Genomic DNA, 24,880 nt, shown 5'->3' with positions numbered 1-24,880 from the left:
TGATTTTCCCAAACAGCTCCTCCTGACCTTTTCAAAAATACTGTTTTAAAAGATCTATGCCAATAATTAATAACTGTGGTATTCTTTCTTCCCTCTCAAAGTGGAAGCATGGACACAAGCTCTGGAATGAAGGAAAAGGAGAGGGATGATGCTTGGTTTGGTTCTGTACTTTGGGTGGTCTCTCTCATTGCTGTTTCCTCTTTCACTCCATTTGTTTTCAGAAGTTTTCATGCTCACTGAGCAAGGACAGGAGTTTTTCATGAGGGAATAGATGGATTTAATTACACAAATGGTTTCTGGAAGTCTTCTCTAGAGAGAATTCCCACCAAAGTCAATGGGAGCTGGTGAGCAGAGAGTCCCACACCCGCGGAGGCAGATTTCAATGAAAACTGGTAAAAATGAGGCAACTAATAAGGAGGAATGGTAATACAAATGGAAACTTGTGCTGAAAACTTGCTGAACAGAGGAAAATGTATTCAAATGTTTATGTAAAAACATTCTCTGGTAATGAAAATAAAGCCTATTGCAAAACATGCAAAGCCAACAGAAAGAACTCACCCTGTGTAATACTGATACTGGGCCCAGTGCTGCCAAGAGAACCACATGTCAAAGGCTCAGCAGCCCAAATCCACCTCAGTTTCATTCATGTTTAATTTTACTTATTTTGGTGACTCAGAAGGGCTCTCAGCACAGTCACAATCCTTCCAGTAACCTCTCAGTGAGCCCATGCTGTGACAAGGACAGAGACTGAGGGGCACAGCCCGAGCGTGCACGAGGACCTGATGAACCACAGAAACAGAACCGAGCTGGGGGCTGTTTCCTCTTCCCTGGGCAAATTGCATCACTGCAGGCCCTGGTGTGTGCAAAACACCCAGCAGAGTCTTGCCCAGAGCTGGCTTTCAGCAATTTAACCACCCAGTTTGCATCCGAGGGCACGGTGCCCCAGCTCCTGCCTGGAAACAGCAACAACTGGTAAAGTTTTCAGTGAAAAATAATAATAAAAAAAAAAGCAGCACATTGGGTAAGCAGCCACTCTGGAAGGCATCAACTCCACAGCTAATTCCAAACAGATTCCCAGTGAGGCTGGATCAGAGGCACATGTGGTAGGGCTGTGTCATTTTCTGCTTTTCCTGCAAAACCTACAAAATCCAATCCAATGTAATTTCCGACAATTTGGGGGTAATCGAAATAAAAGCTCAATGTTTCCTACGTGTGCACAAAAAAAAGATTATTTCCCTGTAGTTAAGACTTTTACGGGGAGGTTCATAAGCACAGCTCAAATAGATCACGGAATCATGGAATCTCAGGATGGTTTGGGTTGGAAGGGCCCTTAAATCCCATCCCAGTGCCACTCCTGCCACGGGCAGGGACACCTCCCACTGTCCCAGGCTGCTGCAAGCTGGCCCTGGACACTTCCAGGGGTGGAGCAGCCACAGCTTGAGGCTCAAAGCCATCTGCCATTGTCCAGGAGGGTTTGGATCCTTCACCTTCCTCTCCCCTCCAGACCTTTGGGTCCTCTCGGAGCCATCAGGAACCAGCCTGGAACTCCAAGCTGGAAGATCAAGGAATTGGAATAGAGTGCACACAGAGCCCTGGCCAAGGCAGGCTGGAACCCAGCCCCTCTTGCTGCATTTCTCTTGTGTTCTGGGAAATAGGAGGTTGTAGCAATTATTTAAAACTTACTTAATAACTACCCCTTGTATGGGCCCTGAATTTGGCCAATGAGCCACGTCAAAGGGGGCAAAAACATTTCGTTTTTCTCAGAACACTAATTCCAGGCAAGTTCAGAGGTACGGATAGTCTGCAGCACATTTATTTAAAGAGCATAGCAGACAATCTGTGAGAAATATGAAATACATCCACGACAAATGACTGTGTCAGAGCAGGAGAACGTTGCCTCACCACGTGTTTCTAAGGAGACCAAAGAAGTGAAGTAACACCCCAAGAACAGAATTCTTTGTATTTATAATAGTTCATGTGCTGTGTTCTCTAAGATAATTTTTTTTTTTTTTTTGTCTACACAACAAAGTCCTTCTTTTAATTTGTGACTCACAAAAGTCTGGAAGGAGCCCAGGGATGGACTCCAAATTTAGATCCCTTCTGGAAACCTCAGCAGCGCCATCAGGAAGTGTCCAAATCTCTCAGAGCTGCCAGGAACTGGGAGGATGTGCCAGGAGAGGAGTGACTGGGGCTTATCTCCCCCAGCATATGTTGCTGACCACTGCCAGGCTGGGCTTTCTGGCCCTCTGCTTCATTCTTTCACCTTCATACAGAAAACCAGCAGAGAAAAAGCAGAAAAAGGGAGCAGATTCTGCACAGTTGTGGGTGGCACAAAGCAAGGGCAGCCTCGGTGCCCTCAACTGAATAAACCAACAACTGCAACCATGCAAACGTGACAATGTCCAAGACTTTCAAAATCCTTAAACACGGACAAAAAAATGTTATTTTGGCAAAGCTTGCTCCCCTCCCACTCCCCCAGTGACACATTACGAGCATGCTTGCACTCACAAGGATTGGATTTGCTCATCCATGGCCAGAGTTCACACTCCAGCATCAAAGGACTGGGTCTAAAGGCTGGATTCTCTGCCTGTATTCCTGCCTGTTTGAAGCCAGGCTAATTGGGATGTGTCAAGATTCCTACAGACCTGCTTCCCCTGCACACGAAAATTGGTTTGAAATACTGTCCTTACTTATTGGCTCGGAAAACTGAACAGGAAATAAAAAATGAGATTCTGACCTTAATTTTTCCTAATAATTTTTTACCCTCAGTGTTTAGGCCAAGCTGACAAAACAAAATACAATTAACACACGTCCTTGAATATAGAATTATGGTTTGGGTTGGAAGGGACATTAAATCTCATCCAGTGCCACCCTGCCATGGGCAGGGACACCTTCTATGTCCCAGGGTGCTCCAACCCCAGTGTCCAACCTGGCCTTGGGCACTGCCAGGGATCCAGGGGCAGCCACAGCAAATCTGGGAATTCCATCACAGCCAGGAATTCCTTCCCAATATCCCATCTGGCAGTGGGAAGCCAATCCCTGTGTCCTGTCCCTCCATGCCTTGTCCCACTTCAGCTCTCCTGGAGCCCCTTCAGGCCCTGGCAGGGGCTCTGAGCTCTCCCTGGAGCCTTCTCCTCTCCTGGCTCCATAGGAGAACCTGCATTCCTGCTTTTCCTCAAGAAGCAAAGTGCAGCTCTTCTCTCAGTCACACTCTGCAGCAGCCTGATCCCAACCATGGAACTGGGGCTGTTTTCCATGAATTCCTGAGCCTCCTCTTGCACTCAGGCTGCGGAAAAGCTCTAATGAGCCATTGCCTGGTCACACTCTGCTCCAACAGCAGCCCCGCATTCCCCAGCTCTCACCCTCCCAAACCTTCCCACCGCAGCTGGAATTCATAAAAAAATACACTTCAACAGCACTTGTAGCATGAATTGGGGCTGTTTGAGCTGCAGCCTACCTAAAACTGCAGGAAACCATTCCCCCTTTGCATTTGCAAAGCTCTTCTAAGTGGTCTTTAAAGTGCCATTAAAGACACTTCAGGAGATGAAAATACCTCCTTCCATGAGCAGAGCTAACATTCCCTCTCCTTTCCATGAGCAGTGCTAACATTCCTTTCTCTTTTCCATGAGCAGTGCTAACATTCCCCTCTCCAGCTCCTCCAGCTGCCTGCAGTTTTCCCTCATCTCTCATCAGCTTCATTATGGCAGTAGACCACCAAGTTTATATTTGGAGCTGAAGTAACCTATGGAGCAGGAGAAGACTGAAAATTCAGATTTTGGGAACGTCGCCAGCAATTTGAACCCATCCAGAGCAAGGCCAGAGCTGTCATGAGCTAGAGAAAAACCACAAGGAGTTTGGGGAAGGAAAATGATTCTTTATCTGTGATTAACTAAAGGATTTAGCTGGTAATAAAATGAAAGCAGAAATCTCTTAGGAGCCTGTGCTACTGCAGCCCTGCTGCTCCCAGCACTAAGAACACAGACACGTTGTCACCACTATTGATTTTTGATTTGGGGAGTCTGATTAGACAATTATCCAGCAGACCTTGCCCTGTGTTGAGCATTTGTCAAGACCTGTCACCTCTCTCCAACTGGGTGATGCTCTGTGAGGCTGAAAAGTGGCTTGAGCCCAGCAATCCAACTGATCCCACAAATCCCCTACAAAGGGGATCTTTAGGAAGTCACAACATGCACGAGAACAAAAAACAACAGCAGAAACAACTGCTTGGTTCCTGCTCTTGCAAATGCCTGCTGTGATGTGAAATAATCATGACTTTGCAATTCTGTGAGAAATGTGCGACAGAAGAATCCTCAAAATATTGGCTGCAGAAAGGGAAATCCTTAAAAAACACGGAAATCACAAATCCTGGTAGTTCTTTATTATTTCTGGAGTGTCAAATTATTTCAAAGAGGGACTTTGGAGTAGTTTGTGGGACGAAAAAAAACAAAATAAGGCAAAAGGCCTAGCTCCCCCCAAAGCATGGACCCTCAGGATGTGGCTGATTTGCACATCCCGACTTTGGACAGGGCAAATCCGCTCCCTGGAATTGATTTCCAGAAAGATGTCGTTTGTTTCCACTCATTTATTTTAATACAATGGCAAACTCATTTCATATTTAATGTTTGTTTCATGAAAAAAAAATCCTGTTTGGCATTTCAAAGAGAACCATTTTTATCAGCAGTCCATTAACTGGGTTTATTACCCCGACCCAGCAACGTGTTCCCCAGAGCCAGACCCCCTCAAATCCCCCTGGATTTGTGTTTTACTGATCCTTTCAGGAAGGGGGGAATCCAAATGCCTGAGCCAGCAGCTTTCCTGCCTTGAAACCTCCTCCTGGATACCCACATCAAACGTTTTACTGCTTCTTAATAACTCATTTATTAGCAAGTGACTGCTACATTTTGATTAATAAATTTTAAAATGCCTCACATTAAACATCAACCAGCTTAGATGGTGTTTTTACTCATCATTTAGATTTTGCAGGGTCTTAATATTCTGTATGAATTCCACGCATGATGTTTTAGCTGTGTTTTCTCCATAAAACCTCTGTTGTTTTGTATTTCACTGCAAGCTTTCAACCTGGGGTAGAGGAAGGTGTCTCTGCCCACGGCAGGGAGTGGAATGGGATGACTTTTAAGGTCCCTCCCAACCCAAACCAAACCACTGCAGGATTCTGTGATAATTAATTGTGATGGGCTGATGCAATATGCTAATTTAGGGAGAGCAAATTCAGGTTTTGAGAAGATCCAAGAAGCCATGCAGGCTCCCCAAAAATATAGAACACATTGAGCAACCTTTAAAAAATATAATAAAATAGACACTGAAAAAACTTCTCTTTAAATATAGGAATAATAAGGCAATTCTGCATGGAGTGAAAGGGGGACAAAGCTGAAAATGAAAGTGTTTGTTTGCCAGGTTCATGAATAAACCCTGAACTCACTGTTTGCAGCAACCTCTGGAGTAAACAGAGGGGAAAAGGGAACTCAGCTAAGGGCAGCTTTCCTATCAGCACAAATACAACAATACAACTCTTTGATGTTGTGATGCTGACCCATGTATTTCACCGTGTGATGAGATTTTAGGTCCACTGCTCCTTATTGTTTCTACAGAGACAGAAGATGTCTTTGCTGGAGCTTTTTAACAGTGCTGTTATAGAAACAAACCAATTCAATACTCAAATATAAGCTATTATTATATGATCACAATATAATAAGGAGTGATAATGCCCATCACTCAGCACCAGGGGTTGGTAACTCAGGGATGGGATGATGGGATCTCACTTCTGGTGTTTTCACAGGTACTGAGGAGCAGTGAAGCTCCCCCAGTGTGACCTCCCACTCTCAGCGTGTCCCCAGGCTGAGCACAAGGCAGATGGGGACTCCAAACCCTGCCTGGAACAGCACAACCTCAAATGTGTTCCCAAGGTCTTAAAATACCTCTGAGCCAGAGCTGTGAATGCAAGAGAAAAGAGATCCAAGAGATACCAACAGAACTAATCCTTTTACAGTGAGTTTTTGTCTACACAGAGCTTCCAGGGTATCGTTTCAAGTGCTGTCACTGCTCTCACCCTTTTCAAGAGCATTCTCTGCTTCCTGAGACACAATCGAGGGTGGATGGTTAGAGCCTCATGATTCATGACTCAGAGAAAAGGGCCTGGCCTGCTTTTCAACCCTGTTCTGAGAAGTCCTTCCTGGTCCTGCTCTCAAAATGAGACCAATTCTTTGAATTTTACCCTCAGAGCCTGATGTTCTACTTGAGATGGACAATTAACAGCAGGACTGTATCCCACCACCTTCATCATTCTCCTCTTTTTCTTCACCTGCCCTCCCAGTCAGCTGCCTGGTGCTCCCAGCAGCGTTCCAGACTCCTTGGAATGACATTCTCTCCTCCTGACTGCACAACACCCACCTTTTATTCAGGCCTGTTGAGTCTTCCCACAGTAACAACCATCACTTTGGTGCTTTTAAAAACTTTTTTTTTCCCCCTTGGATTTTTTGCCAGAAAGGACAAAAACTCCTCTTACCCAGAGTTTCCTTCTGCAGCTCGCGGCACCGACTCTGGAGCTCGTTCCCCTGCTGAAGGGAAGTCTGGAGCTGCTGAGTTTTCAGCTCAACCGTGTCAGCCACCTCAGTGAGGTGTTTGACCTTCTCCTGCAGACACTCATTCTCCTGCTGGGATTTTGCCAATCTTTGGTTCAGTTTGGGTATTTCTGAGGAGGCAAAACAAATCCGCGTGGATTCGTTGTTACTTTATGTTCATCACGAACAAGAACATCAAAGCTTTTAAAGGGCATTCACAGGCCAAAAAAATAAGTGGAGGGAAATTGTTTTGGTGTTTAGAAAGCTGGATTTGAGGGTGGGTGTGATATTTCTGCCGTGGGACTAGTCTGAGGTGGGAAATGTTGGATGAGGGATACAGAGCCTGTGTAAGAAAGGCTCCACTCCTGCTTCCACACACATCCTCTGTGTATTCGGAGCACTGCAGCAAAAAGAACAAGGAATACTCCAGAAAAGAAGCCTTGAGATGTATGGATGCCTCTGAGGCTGAAGACAGGGACACTTCAGCCCACAGCAGGCAGGGAATGAGCCCAGGAAGAGTGGAATCCTCAGGAACTGTGTCATGTGGACACTGAAAGTTCTGTTCACTGCTCTTACAGGAGCGAAGATGAAGGAGGGATGTCGTGGGCACAATTTCCAGCAGGCAGGAGCCCTTAGTGCCCCCAGCTGCTGCTGCTGGCTCAGTGTCCCAGCAGGCTCCTGCCTCTCCAGGCTTCCCAGAGCCCTTCCCAGCGGGAACAAAGCAATCATTGAGGAATTCACTGCTCATCCCCCAGCCTGCCCTCAAAGCCCTGATCAAACTGACTCCCAGGGGTTAATCTGATCAGTGGGATCTTTGGGTTGTCCCGTGCACGGCCAGAAGCTGGACTTGATCTTCGTGGATCCCCCCAGCCCAGGATATTCTGTGGTTTTGTGATTCAGTGCAACAGCAGCTCATCCACACTGAAACGTGCTAGGAAAAGAATATGTCTGAAAATTATTTTCAAAGGCCTTTAAAGCTGTGAAAGTGGGCACAGGGCCAGCTGGGAAGCTCTGCCTGTTGCAGTCTGTAACTGCAGACTCTTTCCAGTGAAACCAATCTCAGCTGAGGCACAGCAAAAACAGAATTGAAGGCTCAGAGTCTCAGCTGCTGAAGAAGCCCTGGGATGTGCCCTGTTCCCAGCTCCCCTGGCCCTGAAGACCACCCTGGCTGGAGCAGGAATTCCCTGGGGCCAAGGGAGCCATCCCCAGCCCAGGGGCTGCTCTGTGCCCCTTCCAGGCCCAAGGAGATCCCTCAGGCAGCATTTGGCACTTTGTTCTCACTCAGAAATGGGAGGGGGCAGAGCTGCTGATGGTGGGGCTGATGTGTGATGTTGCCCCAAGGGAAGGGCTGCAGCCTGCCCACGTTTTGGGGGGCAGGACACTCCCCATTCCACAAGGATGCTGCACCATCACCCTGCAGGATCCCTTTTTTCCCCTTGCCCAAATTGGTTGCAGGATGCTTTACCTGTCAGAGCTTCTTTGCTCACGGCTTTTATTTGCCGAAAAATCTCTTCCTTCATGGCAGCAAAGTTCTCCAGGTTGGTGGAGATGACCTCTTTAATACTGTCCAATTCATTTCTGATGAAAGGGAACAGGGAGACAGCCTTGTTCAGGGTGGAGCAGTGGTGATCCAAGGTCGTTCTGCAAGAAAGAAAATACACCAGCTGTAGATTTTATATGATTTGTATTGTTTTAATATATTATCATAGTATATTTATATTAATATACTAATATTACATTAAATATATATCTATATAGAAAATAATTATATAAATATGTAAAATAGACATAAACATATAATATAAATAAATATACATATATAATATAAATTAAATATATAAACGACATATTAATTAATATGTTATATATTATAAAGAATGTGAATTATATCATTTAAATTATATGTAATTTATAGTTTATATGATATATTGTATAAATTATATATAGATATGTATAATATATTTATATAATATATATTATATAAATGATATAATTTATTAATTATTTTATAAATAAAACGTGGGAATTAGACTAAGCTTGGCAACTACGTTCCCATTATCTGAGCACTCATACTGCACTGGGTTACAATAATTTAGTGTATGAAACGTGCTGTGTATTGAATAGATGTATAATGAGCTTCCCCATCTAAATGTTTAGAGCTTTTATGCATAAATGAAGAAAACTGGGTTTGTTTCATGAACAAAATCCTGTACAGGAAATTGTACAACCGTTTTTAATTGAGAAATCAGAGTAATCACGTTTGAATGACTGTATGCCCAGGTTTATAGTGAATCTTTATAAACAATATTTATGTAAGAAATGGTGCGTTTCCAAGATCAGCATTTCTTCTTGGGTTCTCACCTGAGCACCTGGGACTGCTTGTAGGCAGCTTCCTTCTCCTCCTGGAAATACTGCAAATCGGCTTTCACACTTTTCATCTCCTCCTGCTTGGTTTTAAGTTCCACTGTCAGGGTTTTTATCCTGCAGATGTAAATAAAATAATCAGAACCTTGTTTGCACCAAGAATCAACCCCCAGCTTTTGTTTCAGCTTTCTCAGGGCAGGACCCAGCTCTGTGCTGGCCTCAGGCACAGCAAACACCCCCAGAACCATCCCCCCGAGGTGTTCCTCACCTCTCACATTTACCTTGGGAACTTTTCCTTGCAGCACCGGTTGGTTTTTCAGGCCCAGCTCTCCCAGTGTAAACAAACACAGTTCAAACATTGCTCTTTCAACAATTCAGCACTTGCTCCCACAATTGTCAGGAAATGAATGGAACTGCACAGGAATAAAGGAGCTGAATCTAATTCCCTTCCTGTGGTCCGTGTGAGGAACAATCCCCCACAGCACATCAGCCCCAGCTGTTTTCTGTAGATAACCATCCTAAAGCAGCCCCAAAAATACAACTCCAGTGACAAGCGACTGTTAAAAACCAGCCCCTGTTCAAGCTTTCAACACTTACTGTTCACACAGAGAAAATGATCTGTTTGTCTGCTGGTGACTCATTGCCACAAGGAAATAAATAATGTTTGAATGGACAAGTATTTTACAAAACCAAAGGTTGGCAGAAGCACTACATCAGCCTTGGCTTCAATTTCAAACAGCAGAAGAGAATGAGAATGATTTATACTGAAAATATATAAAAATTAAAATCAAACCATGACAGTGCATTAGTTACTATTACTACATAGATCAGCAGCAAAATGCACATTTAAAAAAAAAATATTAGCCCTGGTTAAGAAACCTGGATCTGCAGAGCTCTGACAAAATCTGAACTGAGCATCTGGAGGTTAAAAAGCAAAAAAAAAAAAAAAAAAAAAAAAGAAGAAGAAATGGAAGACATTCCTGGCATTACCTTTTTAGAAATTTTACCCATTGCTACCTGCAAATTTCCAGGAGGCTGGGAGAGCAGGAGGGGAGAAATAAAACCTGTTGGATTGTGGTTGGGAGCAGAACTGTTGTCACTCACAAGGAAACAGCTACAGGATTTCAAATCTACCTTTGCAAACGAGGAAAAAAAAAAGCAGTGATTTATCACTGACCAATAACAAATCCAAACTCTGGGAGCCAGGGAGAGCCAGATGCTCATTTTCCATTCTGCTTCTAGAATGAGTAGTATCTGAAGTATTTTGGATTAAAAATAAACCAGTAAATAAGGAGAGACACGTTTTCTTCCTCTTTCCATTCCGGAGCTGACATTAAAGGGATTTTTCCAGCGTGTCCTGGTCAGTCACACACACAAAAAAAAAAAGTGGAAAAGGCAAGACAGATGCACTCCACTGTTAAGATGAAGGAAGCAAAATAAACAAGTTATTTTGGGCCTTTTTTAGCAAAAAGAAAGAGTCCAGTGGCTCATTAAAAGCTGGCATTTGGAGAATGGTGGGAACACATCGATCTCATCCCCCGTGAGAATTCCCAACCCGTGTTCCTGGGGAGCACAGGAGGAATACTGCCCGGAGTGGGAGGTGAGGCAGGACACGTTCACTCCCCGCGCTGACAGGAGGGGAACAGCACGAGAAAAGCCAGCAGGAGCCGCAAACATCGTCCCCAGGCGATGATTATGAGGAGCAATCCCTGCCTTGCAGGGGAATTCAGGCGTTTCACAGCACAGAAATCATCCCTGCACTCGCTCCCCTGGGACTCCCAGTGGGATGGAGCAGCGCTGGCACTGCCAGCGAGCACAGGATGCACTGAGAAGCCTGGAACACTCTGTCCCCCCAAAAAAGCTCCACCTCGGTGTTTTTACTGCCATGAAAAGTTTGGGAGCTGCCCAGAGCCAGGAGCTGCTCACTTTCATTTCACAGCCAGCAGCTGCTCGTTTTCAGTTCAGAGAGTGGTGAATCACCACCCCTGGAAGTGTTCAAGATATGTGTGGATGTGGCACTTGAGGACATCTCTGGTATTTACATCTAATTTACATTTCCTACACTGGATGGGGCAAGAATTTAGCTAATTAAAGTAATAATGATTCAATTAATTAGCAAGACCGAAGTGATTTTAACACAGAATAAGGTGGAATAGCTGAGTGGCATCCGTGCAGTTCATTCTCCCTCTCCTGCCAGGGTCTCAAAGGAAAAGTAACTAAGGACAGGTAAAGTCCCAGGTGGCTTTCAAGGTTAACCACAGGTACAAACAGGAATACCTGAACCTAAAGGGAATAAAAAACTGAAACAGGCTGCAGCTGATAAGAGAGATTCAATCCCTTCATCTAGCAGAGATAAAAGTAAGAAAAAAGACACGTTTGGTTTCTGGGAGCAGTGATTTGTCAGCCTGGCCAGACCCAGGATTTTGAATAGTTTATACACAAGGTAGTCAGAGAGGCCCAGGACAGCAAGGAGAAGATAAGGAATATTCAGCCAAGTTATTTCACAAGGCACAATTGATTTATGGCTGGAATGGAAACCCACTGCAAGTATTCCACTTGATTTCAGCAGCTTTTAAATCAAGTGGAGCCTTAGGGGGGAAAAGTGCAGAGATAAAAATTTTATTAACCGTTCCAGCTTTACTACAAAAAGTCGGCTGGATGAAAATTTAAAGTTGAGCTCTGGCAAATGATCCTCAACAAGAAGAATGTGCTGTCAGTGCATTTGCTCACACACACTGGATTCTGCCACCAGAGCTGCCACCCAGGGTCGTTAAAGGGACAAGGAGCAAACAAGCTTTAAAAATAGATATTAAACCACAGAAGATGTTAACTATCGGGAAGGAGGGGGTGGAAGATGTGAAATTTAAATGAAAAAGATGTTGCAAGAAACATTATGAGTAATTTACATGATAAATGCATTTTGTTCACTTTTTTTGCTCTAAAATGAATCTTTTATTAGTAATATTAGCAAGCAAAAGCCTAACTAAATCCATTCATAAGTTAATTTTTTAACAGTATGAGTGGTTCTCCAAGAAAAAGCAGCTTTCCAAAGTATTTCAGCCCAATCTCCAGAGCACCTTCAGCCCCAGATGCCTTGGTGTGAGACAGTCACACAAAGGACACCCCTCCTGGGGATCCCAAAAATCAAACTGAGCTGATAATTAAAATTAGAACCTCGTCCTTACAAAAAAAATCTACTGTCCATTTGAGTCTGATGAGCAAAAAAATGACCCAGGAGTTTCTGGTGGCCTCAATCCATCAGTAGCAAACTTGAGCAAACTGCATTTTTATAAAGTATCTTTTGTTAATTGACTATAAAAATCAATTTTTTTATAGTCCTACTGTAATCAATTAATGGAACATAACAACAGGTTCCAAAATATGTGCACGGAAAAGATACAAACGCTGTATGAGCTGAAAGAACACACTTGAAGGTCCTAATTGTGCCCTGAAAATCCAAACGTGGCTCGGAGATCTCTCATTAATTACTGGAGCTCTTTAGGCACCAAACTCCCCCTTTAACTGGGGCCTTCCCATATCTGTAAGGATTTGAAACTTCCTGTTTGTGAAGCAAAATGCCCCTGGCAGTTCCCAAACAGTTCCTCGTTGCTTTAGGATTCTGTACCAGCCCTGCTGAGAGGGAATCCTGAGATTCCCAGGGAAGAACTCTGGGAATTCCTCACCAGGCTACCATGAGACTGTCAGCCTGAATTTCAGACCTGTGGAACTCCCAGCCCTGTGGAATTTCCTTTGGAATATTAGAGATTTATTACAAGATGATCAGATGAAATATTCATCCCCTCCCTTTGGGAGTGTGCGCAGGGGAAATCCCTCTGAGTGCCTGCTGGCCTTTCCTTCACCTTCCACATATTGACAGCTCCTAAACCGCTCAGGAATTCTGAACCTGCTTCCAAAGGATGCCATGAAATGCGACTTAAATCAACTATTACAGTGTATCTGGGCCATCTGAGCAAAGCAAGACAAATGTTATTTGTATCTGAAGGTGCTTTGGGCTGAAATTCCCCAGCACACACAGGAGAGGATCAACCAGAGGGGATGATGTGCTCCGACCTTTCTGTTTTGGATTCGCTCTCGGCCCGGCAGCGCTCAAGGTCGTGGTGCAGAGCCTGCAATTCTGCTTGAAGCCTCTGCTCCCGTTCCAGACTTCCTTTATAGACTTTCATCTCCTTCTCCATTGCTTTGACTTTGTCTTCCATCACCCTGAACTCGTGGAGTGTCAGGTAGCTGACTCCGCAGTATTTGCACACTGTCTGCTCCCGGGGCATCTGCAAAGAGAGAAAATGCTTCAGAAGGTCTGTAAGAAACAGGTTCAACTGAAAGAAAAAAAAACCCTCAGTGACACTAAGAAATAATAATAAATCCAAACAATTTAAACCATTTACTGCTCTGGAACATTAAGATCAGATGATGTCATTGCTTTAACAAATAAAGGCAAAAATGCTCATTAGCAAAACGAGCAGCACTTTCCTTTCCTGGCAACATCCCAAGATCCATCAACTCTGGCAATTTGATATGTGGGAACTCCCACTGAAATGCTAAAGTACTTCTGAGTTGGGTTGGATGTATTCATTGAAAATGAAATGCTGTGTTTTATAAAGCTATTTCATTAATGAATCTGGGACGGCCTGTGCCAGATAAATGTTATTTCTCTGGGTTTCCAACACCTTGTATCCAAGTGAAGGAGGCGAGATGAGGAAGGGTGAATAAAGTGATGTAATCCACAATCTTCACAGAAATAATTCATGTCTGATGCTGGTGCGGTGTCCATGGCACTGGGGTGCTGTGGAATCTGTCACCCCTTTGCCAGGTACGAAGAACTCAGGACTGATTACAAAACACAGAGCACGTAACACACATCCAATGGAAAGGTCATTTATTAAACAGACTTTTCCAACTGATCTGGTTATTAACCTTCCAGCAGGGAACACGCAAGCACCTGATCAAACAGTTTAAGTCCAATTAAGAAACTTTGTTTTACAGAGGAAGGAAAAAAAAATGTTTTGAGACACAGGGATAAACAGAAAGAAACCCTACCCAGAGGAAAGAAAAGAGCTTTCAACGACTATAAATTAAAGACCATACAACAACCTTTAACAGTTTAAATATAGCTGGATATAAATGGTGTTTCAGGAGGCCCTGGACAAGCTTTATTTCCCCATTTCTCAATGTTGCCCCAGTTTAAACCCCCCCTGGTTACAGCTGCTCTGTAGGAGCCGAAAATGCAAGTTTATTTTTCCTGGCAGCTGCAGTCTGTGCTTGGAAACCTGAAACTGTTGTTCAGGGTAAGTACCCCGAAGTTCCAAAGCACTGGAATGAGTGCACTGAAAAAGGACAAAATGAGCTGTGCAGGGAGCACGGGAGGGGGTTTTATCACAGAGAGGACACGGTGCCCTGTGCAGCACAGCCACTGCTGCTGCTCACACAAACAGCTGAGAACTTTCACTGCCTCTCCCAGCAAAAACAAGATAGAACCACCAGGGGCCTGCACTGGAAAGGGTTTGTGCAAGCACCGAAACGTTTTCGTTTTCAAAGTCAGCTTTGTTACTGAATTTCAAAATAAATGAAGTCATAGCACAATAAATACTCTCTGTCTGGGCTCAGTTGGAAGCGGGTCCTGCTCTCCCTCCCATCCATTCCTCAGGTGAAATGAAAATCTGGGAGGATTTCTGAACAGTTTGGATTTTTACAGTATTTTCTGCAGAGTCAAGAAAATCACAGAACAGGAAATTCTGAGTAAATCAGGACCTTGCTGCGCACATTAATAATTACCCTGCAAGCACAGCAATAAGTGTACAGATTGAACAGCTGCCAAATATCCACCTAAATATATGGAACAGCTCCCTGACACCAGGAATGGATTTGGCACACATTGAGTGATGCCAACCACAGTTAATTTAAACCCAACACATCTGTCCAGTGTACCTGGAAAATTAACAGGTGAAGAAAGAAGAAAGTGAACAGAGCAAGGAAGGCACTGACCTGACTTCCCATCCTAAATCCTAGGTTCCTCTCTCATGGAATCACAGAAGGATTTGGGTTGAGAGGGACCTTAAAGCCCATCCAGTGCCACCCCAGCCATGGGCAGGGACACCTTCCACTGACCCAGGTGCTCCAAGCCCAATGTCCAACCTGGACTCTGCCAGGGATCCAGGGACAGCCACAGCTGCTCTGGGCACCCTGTGCCAGGGCCTGCCCACCCTCCCCGGGAACAATTCCTGCCCAATATCCCACCTGACCCAGGAATTCTAATATCTCTATTCCGGCCCCCCTGGCAGCCTTATAAATGATCTTTCCAGGAGGAAATCTCCACTAGATCTTGTCTCTTAGACACCAAAGTTGACCGACCATTACACAAAATCTGTAAGAAACAAACTGTCATCGGTTCTTCTGCTTGCAAATTACCTTTTCTGGAACAGTGAGATTGCTGAGTAACCACTAAGGATGTGTACTAAATACAAGTTGATGGTTTCAGTTTCCGTACTTCACCGTTTCCATTTGATAAAAACACTGTTGTGTTAAATTCAAAGCAAAAAAAAAGAAAAAAAAAAAAAAAGAAAAAAAATCAGGGGAAAAACAGTTTGAAAGGAATAGAAAAGGAAACTAGCAGAGCTCTGAGTAGAAAGGGCACTTGCATGACCTGAGTAAGCACTGAGAACAGTGAACAGAAAAAAATCAATTAGGAATTAAAAAGAACAAGTTTTGCTGAGGACAAAGTGCTTGATCTGGGAAGATATTTATCCATTAGACTTTGAGCTACACTTGTGATGCACAGATGCTGTAAAGCATCTGGAGGAACAGTTTCCACTCTGCAGTTGGTTTTGGAAGGAAATATTATCCCCTGGTTACAAAGATTTCTTGAGCTACCAAGAGAAGGGGAAGACTGAGCCAAGAGGGATAATCACTCAAATTACATCTGTCTGACTCAGTTTCATCTGTAGAGCATAAGGAAAAAAAAAAAAGAAAAGAAATTGGTGGTCTAGACCATTTTTAGCCTTTTGGATGATGAGACAGGAATTTGTACCGCTTGAACTTGACCAAATAACTGCAGGGTGTGTCAGCCTGTGCAACCCCACCCCTCTCCTCTGGAATTTCACATTCCACCCACAAACACCCCACGATGGAGAGCTGGATTCCTGGAAGGAGAGGGAGCTCCCCTCTCGTTTGGCAGGGCTTGGATATTACAGCATCCAGCACCCTCAAATTGTTCAGGAAAAGCCCTCCAAGACCATGGAGTGCCACCATCCCACAGCACCCAGCCCCAGGGTGTTAAATCCCTGCAGGGATGGGGACCCCAGCACTGCTCCGGGCAGCTGTGCCAGGTCAGACAGCCCTTTCCACGCAGAAATTCCTCACAACACCCAGTGTTCCCTTGGTGGATCTGTCAGGACTGAGATTGCTTCAGCAAGGACTGATCAAAACCAAAAAAACTCAGTATTTGTCCAAATTAAACTTGTAGCTGAATACATAAAAGTCAAGAAGGGCAAAAAAAAAATCCTTATGCTGCAGCTGGGTGGTCTTAAATTACTTCTGTATGTTGATTTATTCGACCTTATTACCCTAGTTTACTTTCTTTTTTGTTTCACTCCTCTCCCACATTATTTTCATGTCTCTCATCCTGTCCTGTCCCTCTTCTGACACATCAGTCAATCCCTGTTGCACAAAAATAAAGGATGACTCAAACCACACCATTGATTTTTGAGGAAGAAAGGGAAGTCTTTTGATGTATATTCAAAACGAGGAGGTACCAGATTGCAATTCCTATTTGCCTTGGTCAAAGAAAGATTTTTAAAAGTCACAGTAGAAACTTCACTTCTTTTAAAAGAAACAAAGTGTACGATGAGCCAAGTTTTCAAGCAGCATCTACCCCAAAGCAATACAGATGGTACTGCTGAGCCACGCTGTTCACATCATTATTTGCTCCCTGCCCATAAAATCACAGTTGCAAAATAAAAATCCCTGTGCTCGCTTTGAACACACGAACAGTGAAGAAACAGGCTGGGAGTAAAACCAGGAGGTTGCTTCATTCAAAACATGCCCTGGGATAATCCCTGTGTCACGACAGGAAATAAAAACACCGGGGGTTCAGGTAGCTGAGGCCATTGCTGCCTGGAGGAAAGCAGGATAATGAATCCTGACAGCCTCACACTCCCACCAGCACAGGGCCAGCACCCCTTCCTGAGCTCCCCGATTTCCTTGGGATGTGTCACAGCCCGTTCCAGCTGCCACCAACATCTCATGACAAACACACAGCAGACAAAGGACGATTTAGCCCATTGTTAACCGGACCTTTGCCTGAGGAACTCTCTGCATCTGTCAGGAAGCCCCTCCTGGCTGCAACCCCACCGCGTGGGAGGTGAGGAGATTCCAGTCCCTCCAGTTCCTGCACACTGGGACACTGGTTGCAGAAAGGGTGGGAGACCTTGACAGCAGTGAACACAAGCCTGGTTTGGTGAGAAAACCTTGGATATGGAGAGTCCAGCCCTGGTCTGATGAGAAAATATATATATACTGCCCAGAGAGGGTGTGGAGAGACTGAACCATCTGGATACAACCCCTGGAAGTGCCCAGGGCCAGGCTTGGAGCCAGCTGGAATAGTGGAAGGTGTCCCTGCCCATGGGACTTTAAGGTCTCTTCCAACCCAAAGCATTCCAGGATTTTCTCCCATTTCCAGAACTTTCCCACAGCAGGAGCCTGACACCCCAACACCACCCAAACATTTCAAATTCTACAGCTGAGAGCTGAAAACATCAGAGCAGCTTGGGGACATCATCTCCAGGAGAATTCAGAAGGTAGGTCCAGCAGGACACCAAAAAGGGCTCTGCCATTCTACCACACTTATCTGGAGGGCACAAACTGGAATTTTATCTGCTTTTAAACCCCTGCTGGTGCTGATGCAGCATGTCCCAAACACAGAGCTGTGCTGTCCTGGACGGGACAGGCTCGTGGGCTCCCAAGCACAGCTGGAACTCTGTGTTCCAGAACCTTTCACAAGAAAACCCCAAGCCCAGGGTTCACAGAGAGCAAGGGCAGGGAAAGCTGACGTGATGTGCTCATACAGAGCCCATACTGTGCCCCATCTATAGCACACGTGGGAGAGGCACCGAGTACCCATTTGCTACTTGCGGTGAACACGATACTCTGGGGACACCACAGGACGTTCTGTCCTGATGGGGAACAGCCTCAGAGTTCCTGCCCAGCCTGAGCTCCTCAGCTCCTGGGGTGACAGAACTCTGAAACTCTAAGGGCCCTATCAATTTTATGATTTATGGTAACAAAGCCTTTTTTTTTTTTTTCCAAATAAAATACGAAATTAAATATAACTTTGTTTGCTGCTGCGAGGATGACTTGGGTCCTTCTGTTGCTGTTCTGTTTCCTGTTTCAGGGAGATCTTCAGTGCAGAGCTGCATCTTCCCTTCTACTTCCCTGCACTTCCACAGAACTTTAATTAAAGTCCACAGGCACAAAAAAAGATTCATCTACCACTGGCAACAAACAACTGGCAAGGTGAAATATAAAAGCCTTGAAGAAGAATGAAACCAAAATAAAACATTAGCCAAGCAACAAAACCAGAAGTCCCTAAAAATACACTTCCATGACATTGGAGTCAAGGAAACACCAACTCCCTTCTGGGCTCTGTGACACCTCTCAGGCTGAGTTTGATTGCAGAAACTCTCTGTAAATACATTAAAAATAGGCATTAAAAGCCAGGGATTTCCATCTTTAACTAACAATGAGTTTCCAAGAAGTATGCAACTATAAATACACAAGAGTACTATAAACTTTAATAAAGAACATGTGGATGTTTTATTCTTCTATTGATTCTGGCTTTTTAATTTAGCACCCATCTTGCAATGAATGTGTTGTGGAAGGGGTGTGAGAGCAGAAGAAGGAATGAGAGAGAGAGAAGAAAGCAGGGACATGTAGAAGTTTTTACACAGGCAAAACTGATCAGAACATGAAGAACCAAAGTCCCTTCACATCTATCATCCCCTTAACAAAATGCCAAGAAATCTCCTCCCCTCTAGAATAAAACTTCCTTTAAAATAAAATCTTGATAAACAGCTTGTGAAACTCCAAGGAGAGGAACAATGGGAGCTCTGCTCCCTGCCCTGTGAGGTAGCTCCTGGATCCCTGGTGAGCTCCACACCCCGACCTGCAGCATCCATCCATCCTCCATCCATCCTCCATCCATCCATCCCTCCCTCCATCCGTCAATCCCTCCATCCATCCCTCCATCCATCCCTCCATCCATCCATCCCTCCATCCATCCATCCCTCCCTCCATCCCTCCATCCCTCCATCATCCATCCATCCCTCCATCCATCATCCATCCCTCTATCCCTCCATCATCCATCCATCCCTCCATCCATCCCTCCATCCATCATCCATCCTCCATCCATCCCAAAGCAGTGTCTGGCAAGGGAATATCCCTGGCTCTGGGCGGCAGTCACAATGCCTGGCACGCTCCCTGCAGCCACACGTGCTCCCTCAGCCTGCAAACCCACCCTGGGAGCAGCACGTGCTCTGTCTGGCACAGCAAACCACAGCTGGCACCAGCTCGGCTGTGTTGGGAGCCGACTCAAAGGAAGATTCCAAAGGGGAGGCTGTAAAATCCGAGCAGCAGAGGATGGGAAGGGAAGGAGGAGACGTGTGCAGAAAAGACGGGAGATACAAGGGCAGGAAGTTGTGAGAATGACTTGTAGTGTCTTGTAACGATGCAGCAGCTACAACACGAGTGGGCTGAGGAGGAGATGAGCAACAGCACAGGATGTGTAAAGCCCCGGCACTTTCTCATCCCAAACCCCGGGCTGTCGTTGCCTTGGAGCTCACACGTGGCACGAGGAGGATGGGACAGGAGCAGAAGTCTTTCTATAGCTGGAAATGCTGCATCTTCTGCATCAGATATTTTGTTAAATGTGTAGCCAGCACTGGAGGATATCCAGAGATTTCCTGCCCCATTCTCTGCTTCGAGGGAAAAGTTGGACTGAATAGTTCCCCTGGGAAGATTCCACAACTGCCTGGGTGAGCTGCTCCAGAGTTTTTTTCAGAGCATTCAACCAAACCACATCCAGAAATGGGAGGAAAAGACTCATTTACACCTGGAAATGAACCACCACCTCCCTCCATCTGTGAGCAGTTACTGTGCCCTCAGGTATTTTCCAGAATGAGCAAGCCCAGCTCTATTATCCTTTCTTAGAAACAAGACTTTAAAGTTCTTTACTATTTTTGCTCTTTTCTAAATTCCCATCAGTCACATCATTACTTTTAAAGCCTGCAGGTCAGAACTGAAACCTCGACAGCCCTGGACAGAGGGGCAGCAAAGACCCAAGTTCCACATGCAATTCCCATTACAATTATTGAGATATTAAAACTACTAATATATTAACAGACTTTCTGTGTAACATCCCTTTGTTCATATCATTCTGCTTATGACCTGATTACAGCCCTCACTGTTAGGTCACTGAAAAGTGACAAGGAAGTTATGACGGATTTTGTACCGATGCATTGGATTAATTTTAAGTGACTTGTTTTTCCTAAGAATATGGAGTTAAGTGCTGCTCCCAGAGTGCTCACACCCCCTCCCAACTGGCACCAGTGTATTCCTGGCTCAATAAGAACCAGCAGTCACTGACACTGCTGCTGACAGAATTCATGTCACTGCCTTTCTGTGCCTGCCCTGGCTGCTGCTCCCTCCTTGTGCCAGCATGTGCCTAGCACATGGAGCAGGAACTGGCTCAGGAACCGATCCCAACATAAAACAGGCTCAAGAGCCACCAAACTGCAGCTTTAAGTCATTAAAGGAAATATTAAGCAGTAACCAGCTCCAGGAGGATTTCCTCATCCAACAGTTCGGTGCAACTGTTTCTGTGAGAAGCTTACACTGATTTTTGCTCACCGCTGTACCCCGTTGGGGCTAGAAACTAACTGCTAAATAAACAAACTTGGTGGGATCCTTCCTGCTACCAAAACAGCTGCTCAAGGGTCTGAAAGTGTCCCACAGCTTCTTCCCTTCCCTTCCTTTTTTTTTTTTTTTTTTTTTCTTTTTTTTTTTTTTTTAAGGCTAAGTATTCCTTTTCCTTTTCTTTGTCCATCCTACCCATCCTTGATTTCTCAGAAATCAATCTCAGAAATTGTCTGAACTGTTTCCTGGACTAATCCAGGGTGGATTTCTCCAGGCTGAGTACACAAAGCTTTCAAATGACTTGTCAATTATGAGCTGCAGACCGAGGAATGAGGACAGCTGGGTGTTGTATTGCCAGAGCGAAAACCTGATAGTGTTACAAAAAGCGAATGGTGTTCCACTTGAGTGCAGCCTAAATTGAGCCATATAAACAGCAGCACTGTTACACCGGCAATAATCTGTCTCCCAAACGAAAGAACACACAAAGATACGAGGGGGGATGAAGGGGAATGTTCCGTCCCTGTGTGTGTGTTGATACTTCTCTGGAACATGTCATGCTCTGCAGTCCTTCCGAACTGCCGGCAGCAAAACACGCCAGAACAGGGGAAATCTGAGACTCACCTGCAGTGACAGCCCCGGCACAGGGCGAGGTGTTCTCCGGGACTCACCTGCAGTGACAACCCCGGCACAGGGCGAGGTGTTCTCCGGGACTCACCTGCAGTGACAACCCCGGCACAGGGCGAGGTGTTCTCCGGGACTCACCTGCAGTGACAACCCCGGCACAGGGCGAGGTGTTCTCCGGGACTCACCTGCAGTGACAACCCCGGCACAGGGCGAGGTGTTCCTCTGCAGGGCTCCTATAGAATTACTGTAATCGCACCGCACAAAGAGTGAGGAAACCCGACACCCAACGTCACCCAGGACCAAAATGTACACATGATGCTCACAGGCCTGTGCAACATCCCTGAAGCGCTGCAGGAATGTCGGGGTTTGGCACTTCCACACCTCGTACCTTGCGGATCTCCTCGGGCAGCGCGTGGACGGGGCCGCGCCGCTCCATGGCCTCCCGCAGGCTCGGCGGCGGGCTCCGGGAGCGGCCGGAGCTCGGGGCTCCGGGAGCGATCCCGGGGCTCGGGGGTCCCGGAGCGATCCCGGGGCTCAGGGCCCGCCGGGGTCCCGGCAGGGGGGACCCGTGAGGGGCGGGGGGGGCGCGCCGGCCGCCGCCATTTTGTGGCCGCGGCGTCCGCCGTAACCGCGGCAACGGCGCGTGCGCGCCACGGGGGCCGCGCGGAGCGCAGGGCTCGCTGCTCCGCCGGGGTTTAATGCGCCCCAGAGATCCGCCCCTGACACCCCAAAGCCAGCCCTGACATGCCAGAGCCCCCCCGAGGCCGCCCCCGCCATCCCAAATTGGGCCTTGACACCCCAAAGCCAAACCTTGACACCCCGAAGTCAAACCCTGCCACCCCAAAGCCAAACCCTGCCGTCCCCAGATTCGACCCTGCCACCCCAAATCTGGCCCTGCGCTCGCAAAGCCACCCCCAATGTCCCGAATTTGGCACTGACATGCCAAACCCGTCCCTAACATCCCAAATTTTATACTGACACCCCAAAATCTCTACCCTCTCTGGCCAGCCCTGACAGCCTAAATTTAACCGTGACACCCCAAAGCCCCTCCTGACACCTCAAACCTGCATCTGACACCCCTAATTCAGCCCTACCAGCCCGAATTGGGCTCTGGCACCCCCAAGCCAGCCCTGACACCCCCAATTAGTCCCTGCCACCCCAAATGAGGCCCTGCCAGCCGGGTCATCTGCGTGTCACACCCGAGGCACGAGCTCAACCTCGGGATGAACCGTCCGCGCCGCCAGCTCCCGGGGAGACCCACTGGAGCGCACACACGGCCACGAAAATAAATAAATCAGGGATGGATTGGCAGCGAGATTCGGCAGTTTCAGCGGGATTAATTCCACTTTCTGCCCTTCTTTCCAGCGCTGGTGGGTTCCTGTTTCCTGCAAAATCCAGTCGGCTGTTGGGACTTGGCTTTATCACACCGCAGGGACCATCTGCCCAGAGAAATTCCTATCACCCAAAACGTTCCCTACAGCCTTATATAAAACAATTCACCCCCAAAACCATAATTTGGGGGCACACACGTAAAACTGGGGACAGGCCATGGCAAAAAGAACCTGAGGTGATCTTCATTTCATTTACGCACGACTCATCTCTGAGGTGAAGCATTCGTAAGGTTGGGAGCTGAACAGGGGAGAAAAGGGGGAGTTGGATTGAAGAAAGTAGCGAATTTTAGAGGATAGAAACAAAAGATTTATTGGGGGGGGGGAAGGAAAATTGCATCAGTAAGAGGGGAAAAGAGTGAGTTTTAGGGATGGAGGGAAGGGAAAATGGGTGAATAGGTGCCGTCTCAACAGAGGGATGCAAAGGCCGTTGGGGCGCCCGGTGCCGTCCGTCTGCCCCCCGGCTCTGCCACGCGTGTCACCGCGGGTCCCTCGCGTGTGGCCGCCGTGCCCCGTCCCGCGTTGCGTGCCGAGCTCCGAGCCGCGCTAATCCCGCCTTGGCAGCCGCCTCACGCCCCCGCCTCCATTTTAACCTCTTCGTGCTTCAACGCCAGGCACGGGCGAAGCGGGGAAGTGTGCGTTGCGTGTGAAGGGCGGCTCGCCCCCCGCGGGGGTCATTAATTAAGATCTGCATTAATAGGAGCTGGCGAGAGCCCGCCTTGGCTGGGAGCGGGCTCTGGGAGCGGGGTCTGGCCGCGCCGTGCCGGCAGCTGCTCCCGCCGTGCGTGATGGCGGCGGGCGGGGGGGCGGCGGCGGGCGGCGGCTCTCACGCGATGGCGGGGCTGACGTGCCGAGCCAGGGTGTCGTGAGGCGCGGCCGTGAGCTCAGCGCGGATCACCGCGGGCGGCGAGCGGGGGGAGCGCGGGGCAGGGCGGGGGGAAGGCGGGCGGCAGCACGCAGCAGGCAGGGAGGGACGGGGGAGCGGAGGATGCTGCATCCCGGCCCCCCCGGCTGTGCCCGCCGAGGAGGGGCTGAAGGGGGCTTGGCCAGAGGGACTTGAAGGGATCCTGTGTTTGGGGGGGTGAGGGGAGCTTGTCCCAGAGGGTTCTGAGGGGATCCAGCTCTGGGGATCCTGTTCTTGGCTGGGGGGTTCTGAGAGGATCCAGCTCTGGGGATCCTGTTCTTGGCTGGAGGGTTCTGAGGGGAGCCTGTTCTGGAGGAACAGGTGAGGAGATCCAGTCCTAGACGAAATGGAGGCGATCCTGTGCTTGGGGACCTGAGGGAGATTGGACAAGTCTTCGCCTGTGGATGCGAAGATCCAGCCCTGGAGGGCTGAGGGGAGGAGGTCGTAGGGGAAATAAAGGAGATCCTGTCCTTGGGGGCTGAGGGGAGCTTGCACAGAGGGAACCTACCCGAGGGGATCAGGGGAGATCCTGTCCTGAAGGTGCGCGGAACCTGGCAGAGCCATGCTGAGCCCGCCGCGATGCCCCCACGCCAGGGGCCGTGTGGGGAAGCAGAGCACGGGGAGAAGCCGCTCCCACCGCACTCGGCGGCTGTTTCCTCCCAGCAGGAAGCCCCCACAAACCCCGCGCTCCTCACGGAACCCACAGCCCGGCTGGCTCCGGGCTGCGCCGGGCTGCGGGGCTGGCTCGGCCCCTGCCCGAGGCCTCGAGCTGCGGCCGTGCCCGTGCCCGTGGCACGGTGCCGCTGTTCGTGCCAGCCCCGGCACCGCTCGGGATCAGGTTCCAGGCGGCGCGAGCAGCTCCAAGGACAAACGAACGGGCAAGAACCGAGTGCGTGACACGCAGCAGTCATAAGGCAGCTATTTCCATTGTTTTCCGGCAGGCTTTGTACCTTCTCAAACACACGTGGAAAAGCCTCCCGCTGCTCAGAAATCCCAGCCCGGAGGAGCAAAGTCCGTGCCAGTGGGCAGCTGGGGAAAAAGGCAATAAAACACCAACACCCTCTTCGCACAAAGCGGGACCGGCAGAGGGGCTGGGAGGG

At 47.5% G+C, this 24,880-nt stretch overlaps 1 protein-coding gene across 1 annotated transcript in view; it reads right to left on the bottom strand.

Moving 5' to 3' along the window:
* The window catches only part of LEKR1 (leucine, glutamate and lysine rich 1), a 33,309-nt gene extending 11,385 nt beyond the window's left edge, over positions 1-21,924 (bottom strand). Inside the window, exons 1-5 of the mRNA XM_066193644.1 lie at positions 21,877-21,924; positions 13,014-13,228; positions 8,940-9,059; positions 8,044-8,219; positions 6,524-6,709 (exon numbers count right to left, since the gene is read on the bottom strand). Coding sequence (XP_066049741.1) covers positions 6,524-6,709; positions 8,044-8,219; positions 8,940-9,059; positions 13,014-13,228; positions 21,877-21,924 — 745 coding nt within the window. The remainder of the gene's footprint in view (positions 1-6,523; positions 6,710-8,043; positions 8,220-8,939; positions 9,060-13,013; positions 13,229-21,876) is intronic.
* Between the last annotated feature and the right edge of the window lie 2,956 nt (positions 21,925-24,880).

The sequence above is a fragment of the Chamaea fasciata genome, unplaced genomic scaffold (assembly GCF_029207755.1).
Source record: "Chamaea fasciata isolate MVZ Bird 193981 ecotype frontalis unplaced genomic scaffold, bChaFas1.0.hap1 SCAF_11, whole genome shotgun sequence".
NCBI classification, from domain to species: domain Eukaryota; kingdom Metazoa; phylum Chordata; class Aves; order Passeriformes; family Sylviidae; genus Chamaea; species Chamaea fasciata.
This window is presented reverse-complemented; position numbering and strand designations above follow the sequence as displayed.